The sequence below is a fragment of the Formica exsecta genome, unplaced genomic scaffold (assembly GCF_003651465.1).
Source record: "Formica exsecta isolate Colony F162 unplaced genomic scaffold, ASM365146v1 scaffold265, whole genome shotgun sequence".
Classification (NCBI taxonomy): domain Eukaryota; kingdom Metazoa; phylum Arthropoda; class Insecta; order Hymenoptera; family Formicidae; genus Formica; species Formica exsecta.
Genome location: NW_021849915.1, coordinates 1,060,895 through 1,069,488, shown reverse-complemented (window position 1 = coordinate 1,069,488; position 8,594 = coordinate 1,060,895). Strand labels below are relative to the sequence as shown.

The following is an 8,594-nucleotide window of genomic DNA, read 5'->3' as shown; positions in this document are numbered from 1 at the left end:
ATATGTTAAAAAAAGAAAAAATACTTATTTATAATAGTATTTATACAGTTTATATACTTTATAATTTATAATAATGTAAGATATGTAAATGATATACAAGAAAATATCGTCAGTTTTGTAAGCCTATTATATATAATTTAATGAATTAAACACAAATTAATTCATATATTTGCATGTACATCATAATATATACGCAAGCTTTTGCAATTAATAAGAAATTAATATAATATTTCAGAACAAGTTAAACTACATGTTAAGAGGTCTTCTCTCGAAAATAAAATACTTATATATATATATTTATATATACAATATTTTATTTTAATCATGCCGAGGGAGGTAGAAGGAATAATTTTGTACCACTATATTTGTAATGCTAAATTAAATTACTATTTATTAACAATAAATGTCGAAATAATCTGTTTTAGATCAAACGTACCTTTGATATTATTATGGGAAACAAAGCATATCTTCGCATTACTGAAATTATATCCAATAAAAACAAAACTGACGAGGTAAGAGTATGTCACGTTATACAAATATTATATTTATTTATATTTAAATTTTTTTATTCTTATTACTAATTTTATTTATATTTTTTACGTCTTATACAAATAATATTTTATTCTCTAATTATGTTAGAAACAATAACATATATCATGTTAGGCCGATACTATATTTGTCGTATAACAAATTTTTTAAGTGCATTGATTAGCTAATTTCTAGAGACTCGAGAAATTTTCTATTTTGCTGCCAATCAGGATGCTTAAAAAGTTTGTCGTACGACAAATATAATATTATCCTTAAGCTTTTAAGGTGAGATTATTTATTAATAAAAAAATATATTGATTTAGGCAACTAATAAAGCAAGTTTAAGAGCGTCTAAAAATCTGCTGGATCATTGGAGATGGTGTGTTGAAAGGAAACTAGAAATACGATTGTCTGAAATCGAAAAACATAAAGAATATATTCGAAAATTTTTATAATCAGAGGAAGTCAAGCTTGAATAATTAATTACAATTAAAAATCAATGAATAATAATAATTGTATACATATGTGGATAGATATGGTTATGTACAAACTGTTATGAACAACGGTTTATATTTATCTTCTTCTATTTTTTATTATCTATATATCTTATTTATTTTTAATTATTTTTTGCTCATACTTTTTAACAATATTTAACTTTGTCATAATTTAACAGTATTAAACATTTGTTAAACATTATATTTAATATTATTATTAGCAATAAATAATAAATAACCTTAATAATAATAAATTAATAAATTGTTAAAGTAATGAATTATTAAATTACTTTATTATTTATTGATAATTTTACTTTAAATATGTTAACATAATAATAAATATAAATAGTTATAAGATTAATAAAAAATATTGACATAAAAAATATCACATTTTAGTAACCTTAATAACAGAACGTAGGGCTATAAAAATATAATTTTAGCCATATAATCATATCACAATTATTAAACAAGTATTAAATTTTATTATTTCTTTTTATGATTACTATATTTTATCTTTTTATATTTTTTGTTATATTACATATATATCTCGTAAATAAAATTCTCTGACGATTTTTTAGTGTTTTTTGTAAAAATTGATAAAAAAGAGAAGATAAATTTTTATAATAATAATAATAATTTACATTAATACTTTTAGAATCGACGTGTATGTGTGTATGTGTTCTTGTATATAAATATGTTTTATTATAGCGAATAAATATGTACGTAGTGGAAATACATATATGATGAAATTTACAAATTAACAAATATCATAGATGGTGTTATTATTTATCGATAGTAAAGAAAATTTTTTAATCTTTTGATGATAAATGCAATGTAAAAACTCTTTTGCTATGTTGCACACAATAATTTTTATTCCTGTCGTAACACAAATTTCTCAATAATATAACACATAGCAAGCCTAAATCTTATCGTATAAAAATCAATCATATGTAATTTGTTATAAAACATCTTTTCATACAACAAATTTATTCAATTCAAAACTTCATATTACGAAACGTAATTAGATATAAAAGAATACTCCATGATAATAATGTCAGTATCATTGGCAGTGAATTTAATATTTTATAGTAAAGATTTATTTCCTTTATATATATTTGTTGCAATAATTTTACTGTATTAAACTAAGAATCTTTTTAACGTTGTAAGACGTCACTATCAGTATTTAAATCATCGCATCTTATCTGCTTGTGCAATGAGCAATCATGTTTATTCTTGATTTATTTTTTACCGACAATAAAAAAATTTACGTATGTATTGGACGCAAATATCTTTATGGCAATTTTGTTGTTATAAATTTCTCTGCAGAATTTTTGCGCTTTATAATCCATAGGGCGAAAGCGGCTGAATATGAAAATTCCTTTTTGCGAGCAAAAGTTAATGAAAGTGTTCTTTGTAATTAGGAACGCCATACAACTAGGACAATACGATGTAACGCACGCATGAGAGAGAATAAACGTTACAGCTTTACGAAGAGCAATATAATATGTACAATATATTGTTGGAAGAATTAGGAATGAACTTACATGTAAAATTAGAAAGAGACTGAAAGGGCTCGTAACATCTCTAAAATTTGCGTGACATGAATTGACTTTAATTTGAAAAACAATATATTAAAAATAAAAGCATGATTAAAAAAATATTTTCACGCACTGTGAACTTTTAATGCATATAATTTGACGAGAAACTATAACATATACTAAATATTATCACATACTATAAATCTATAGATAGTTTAACTTAATTAAAAAGAAGCAAACCTGTATATGATGGATTGCTAATATTTTTGTTTGCGACAATCTATTAAATATTTAATGTTGATTTTAACAAATTAAAAAGAATTAGTATTATTTATGAATCTTTGTTAATATTTCACGCAATTTTTTTAATTTTAGCATGGATTATAACAGAAAATATTATAAAATCCATTTTATATTCTACTAAATTTTTATTAAGAATTTATATCTTGCCTGGATTTAATATTAATTAATATTCATTAATATCTATTTATTACGCATTTTTTAAAGCTTAACAAAACATGCACTTTAAAACGTCTTCAAATAATATACATATATTTATTGCATTTTTAATAAATAAAAAGCTTTTTATTAAAAATGTATGTGCCGCGGAAGAAAGGTAATATAAAATATTTTAACTTTAAAAGATTGAATACAAAATTATCAATTTTTTCATAAATATTTTAACTTATCATGATATATTTACTATAAAAAAAAGTGCAGTGCAATATATTAAAACTAAGTCAAAATTCACAATTTAATAACACCATAATGGTAAATAATCACGACTTACTGACTTGCATAATATCATTTAGTGTTTAGTACAACATGATGTTAGAGAGAAATAAAAATAAAAATTCGAAAATAGAATTATAAAAGTCCGTAGAAAATCCTTCTAGCGAAATTATATACATTGATACCGTAATTTTCGTAAAATCATCTATATTGCGTAACTTTTATTTTAGATTCTTTGCGCATCGACATTCTAAGGCAGCCTTATATATTTAGCCTTTATTATGATGTGTGTCACATCGACATTCTTAGTTCTCGATTATCTCTCGAAGCGATAAGATTTCCATAGTAGAGATATAAGGGTGGTTAAGATATAACAATATTAACGCTCATGAAACAACTGTAATTAATTCTTCTAAGAAAAAAGGAATTATATTATAATTGGCACAGATTTTTAATATATAAGGTAAGTCGCTAAAAACAGTAAATTATATATCCCTCTTCTTAAGAATACATAGAAGATATGTAAAACGCAATTAATAATAAGGTATCAACGCGATGAGCACATCTTAATTTTCTTAAAATTATCTTTTTTCCAAAATTGCCGACATTTTATTAACGATTTTTTATTTCATTTGTACTTTTTATAGTTTTTCTATTTAACAGAATTACATGTTTTTCTAAATTCTATACACCTAACAAGAAGTTTAATTTTATTTATTATAATAATGTTGCGAAATGTCCTTGAAATCAAAATTGTGATTAAGCAAAGAATTTTTTAATATTTAAGATTATATTTAATCTGCTCATTTTTAAATAAATAATAGAAAATTGGATAATATATTACAATGTTAGAAATTACAATGTTTATTATCATGTACACGTTTAAATTATTCCATATATTTTTTCGTAACGATATGAAATCAATAATTTGTGTGCAAGGTTTTTTTAAATTCGATTGCTGATACGATATACTTATTCAAATGAATAACGAACAAACGATACTTAAATGTCTATTTTTTCGTTGTTAAAAAAATATATATGATATATAACACATATTAATAGAACCGTATCATGTTCGATCAAGTTTGTTATATATCTGAAGACATACAAATATCAAAAAAAATTGAAAGAAATTAAATTTTCCGTTGGTTGGTTCTGTGTGACTAATTCACTAAGGATATATCTATCTAAAAAATGAAACAACAAATCTTGAAAATAACATGTTGATAAACATAGGTTGTCATCTATCACATAAATATTAATCGTATAAAATTACTTAAGGAAACTAATTCTTTTTCTCGAGAAAGTTGATATTTTATAGATTTGTTTGCTGTAAATTTCATTGCCTAAATTTCATTTTATATTTGTCTTTTTTTTCAACAAAGAAAGTTATCGCAGGTACTTAAAGAAAGTGATATGATGTTTCTAAGACTGTTACTTTATGGCGTTGTCATATTTATCACCGCAACAGCACTTTCTGTTGATGAAAATAGAGAAGATATCATTGATAAATCGATTACAAACAAAGTTAAAGACTATACGGATTATGTAAAATCAAAGGATTACGACGTCAAGCTAATACCATATTTCAAAGAAGACAAAGAAAGAGATGACATATACATAACGTTCAAAACAGATATAGAAGAGTATCAAGCAAACGATAGATTTGTCTTCTACGGCGAAATTACTGCCATTATTCATATCTTCCAACCAACTACAAAACTAAGATTAAGTTCATCGAATTCAATTCGCCTTTTATCTGGAGAGTTGACTCAAAAAAGTGCTGTTAATATTAGGCCAGAAGACTATTATCATTATTTAGCGGAGAAAATTGAATATAATAATATAACGCAAACTTGCGATCTTCATTTCAAAGAAGAATTATCACGTGGAAATTATACAGCGAATATAAAATTTCTTAATGCAATTAATATCTCAGGAGACGATAATATTTTCTTAAAAACAACATATATAAAAAAATCAGAAAATGTAATGTAAGTAAATGTTAATATATTAAAAGCACACTTATTAAACATTATTACTGCTTTTTACAAGACATGTTTGTTTCATTCTATTATTTCCGTTATTAAATAGTACATACATGGTATAATACTTTTTGACGTATCATTGATATATGTTAGCGATTGTTTTCATATCACCAATAATTAAAAGTTGATCGTTATTTGAATTAATAGCATTAAAATATCGTAGATCATGGGACAAAACACATTTCCCGATGGTTGAGGTTCAACGATTGTTCCCATGTTGGGACAATCCGACAGTAAGATCCACTTTCAACGTTTCCATAAAGCATTATTGCAGTTATTCAGTTTTCTCAAATATGCCGATAAAAGAAATACTCAAATACAAATTAAATAATACAGAAACATGTATGCAATGGACGTACTTCGACACTACTCCTTCTATACCTGCTCATCTCGTGATGGTTATGATTTCATCAATGCATTTCTTTCCCAATTATGGCAAAGATAATATCTATATCTGGCGCAATCCATATTCAGACGATATACAATTTGCGGAAAGAGTTTCAAACAAAGTCATAATGAAGTTGAAATTTGAATGGTTTAAGTCTCTTAAGAAGTTGAAGGTAAAGATTCCGAACCTGCAACTTGTCGCAATTCCAGGTTTTCAAAATGATATTAATATGAACTTCGGTCTCGTCACAATAAGGTAACAGAAAAATTAGAAACAAATAATCCATTGAAAAACAATTTTATTAATCAAAATTAGAAATACGCACTCCAATACATATTCTAAATTTAGAATATACTGCATATATTTTTATGTTAAAATATAAAATGATTTCTTAGTAAATAACCATATATGTATATATAAAACATGTATAGTATATCACATTGCATAATTAGTCTGTACAATAATTCTTATTTTATATCATTTATATTAGATTCAGAAAACATTGCTATTTTTACATCAGGAGAAACGTTAAGATTATTATTATATAAACAATCTTAGATTTATTTTTTAAGTCTTATAAATTTGATTCTTGTCTTTTTAGAGAAACAAATATTATTTACGATGAAAATCTACATTCTGTTGCACATAAAATAGAAGCGGCAAGGTCGATAGCGCGTGGAATAGCATATCAATGGTTCAGTCATTTAATTATTCCTACTTGGTGGACTGATTTATGGATAAGCGATGGTCTTACTACATTGTTTGAAATGGAAGCTGTGAATGCCGTCAATGCTCTCGAGGTTATTATGTATTCTTAATATATATCTTTGATGCTGAATTTATGCAATTAAATGAAATGCTAGATATCATAATAATATAAAAAGCTTTCAAACTATATATTTACAATTTAAAAATGTACAAGCTGCTTAAGCTGTTATAAATCTTTTTCATATCTTAAAGAACTACTGTGTGCTGATTGTTCAGCATTTTTAAATTGTTATAAATTCTGCAGTAAAAATAGAAATTTAGTTAAAAAATAACACATATTGAAATTATAATAATTTCAGCAATAGAACAAGGAATAGTATTAATGCATTCTATTAATGTGAATATTTCTTCTATTATTTCTTTAGATAACTAAATATTTACTTGATTATTACAATATTAAAACATTTCTCTTTAGCATTACACAAATTCGGAGTTATTGGATTTACTCATAGTTCAAACTCAATATGAATCTCTCCAATTGGATGATTATAACCTCACACAGCCTCTTATGAAAGAAACCAGTAGTCCTCCTGAAATTAATTCGCTTTCCTCTTATTCCCGTTATATTAAAGGTAAAAATCAGTAAATATAATTAAACAATTGTTTATAAATTTTGAAACGTGAAAGTTATAAAAAAATAGAAAGGATTAACAGAAATAATACTACTGTTATCTGCAATTTAATAATATATTAATTTTGCTCTGATAGTGTAAGAGAAAAATAATATATTATAATTAAAAATTAATCTGTATTTATATGCAATTATTTTTATTTATCAAAAATTACAAATTTATAGACATTGCAATTTATATACTTAATATTGTTTAAGTCTATTTAGACCATACAACTAAAATTTATAGACATTGCAATTTATATATATATAAATTGTTTAAATCTATTTAAACCATGTACATAAATTACTCTTACATATAATATGAATTGTAGCACCTTTAATATTGCGCATGCTGCAACATGTGATTACTAAGAAAGTGTTTTGGAAGAGTGTCCACCGATATTTAATTTGGCAGTAAGTAATATGATATTATATATGTGTGTAAAACTTTTGTCAAATTACTTTTTTTTATCTGGTTGTTGATCTTCTTTTTTCGATTAATATAAACAATTTAGATTTTTTTTTTTTGTCCTTAAACTTCTTTTCTCTTACCATATATAGCAATTAAATTTCTATTTCTTATTTTTGCCTTACTATCTTTTTTCTACTATTTTATTTTGGTTTGTCTTACCTATATCAATATCTTTTAATATTTATTATATAATAGACTTTATTATATTGCTTATCTACTCTTTATTTTCTGCCTTATTTAAGAACAAACAAATTCCAAATTCTTTTTTTTTACCTTATATTATAATTGCCAAATTTATATTATATCTATTTTGTTTCCTATTTTTTATTTTATAAATCCTTGCAATACCCCTTTTATTTTATTTTTTTTTTTTTTATTGTAAATATGTGATGATATAATTGGAATATATTAATCGTTTACACGCGCGTTACTTACCTCTTACATTTTTATATAAATAAATACTAATATTTGCGTCGTAAATAATCTATTTCATTTAATGATACACGAATATTTCGAACCATTCTATGATCGTCTTATGATCGTACAACGATGAATAAAACTAATCAAAATTTATAGTAGCAAAAACGAATAGCTGATAACCGATCTGATGTGTTTCACTCGAATCATGAGAGTCGTTGGTGACAGAAAACACACACAGGTCTATATACAAAATTAAACATATCAATATATTATTAGACATATATCCCCCAAGTGATGCTAGAAATAATCTTAAACATCGAAGCGTTCATTTTTCGTTAATTTTGATTAAACGAAATAGATTATTCACGAGGTAAATTCGCATCTGGCTCTTATTTGCTCTTTATATTTATATATATATATATATATATATATATATATATATATATATATATATATATATATATATATATATATATATATATATATATATATATATATATATATATATATATATATATATATATATATATATATATATATATATATATATATATATATATATATATATATATATATATATATATATATATATA

At 23.8% G+C, this 8,594-nt stretch overlaps 1 protein-coding gene and 1 long non-coding RNA gene across 4 annotated transcripts in view; both read left to right on the top strand.

Moving 5' to 3' along the window:
* The window catches only part of LOC115237010, a 903-nt gene extending 620 nt beyond the window's left edge, over positions 1 to 283 (top strand). The window contains exon 2 of the long non-coding RNA XR_003884288.1: positions 236 to 283. This is a non-coding gene — a long non-coding RNA (uncharacterized LOC115237010). The remainder of the gene's footprint in view (positions 1 to 235) is intronic.
* Positions 284 to 3,609: 3,326 nt separating this feature from the next.
* LOC115237008 (glutamyl aminopeptidase-like) overlaps positions 3,610 to 8,594 on the top strand; it is a 9,880-nt gene continuing 4,895 nt past the window's right edge. The window contains exons 1-6 of one of the 3 annotated variants that reach the window (XM_029809757.1): positions 3,610 to 3,755; positions 4,691 to 5,286; positions 5,504 to 5,983; positions 6,330 to 6,528; positions 6,912 to 7,068; positions 7,442 to 7,523. In XM_029809757.1, coding sequence (XP_029665617.1) covers positions 4,709 to 5,286; positions 5,504 to 5,983; positions 6,330 to 6,528; positions 6,912 to 7,068; positions 7,442 to 7,523 — 1,496 coding nt within the window. In that variant the 5' untranslated portion in view covers positions 3,610 to 3,755; positions 4,691 to 4,708. Of the gene's footprint in view, positions 3,756 to 4,677; positions 5,287 to 5,503; positions 5,984 to 6,329; positions 6,529 to 6,911; positions 7,069 to 7,441; positions 7,524 to 8,594 lie in introns of all 3 variants that reach the window. The other 2 variants (XM_029809758.1, XM_029809755.1) reach the window with 2 other exon arrangements.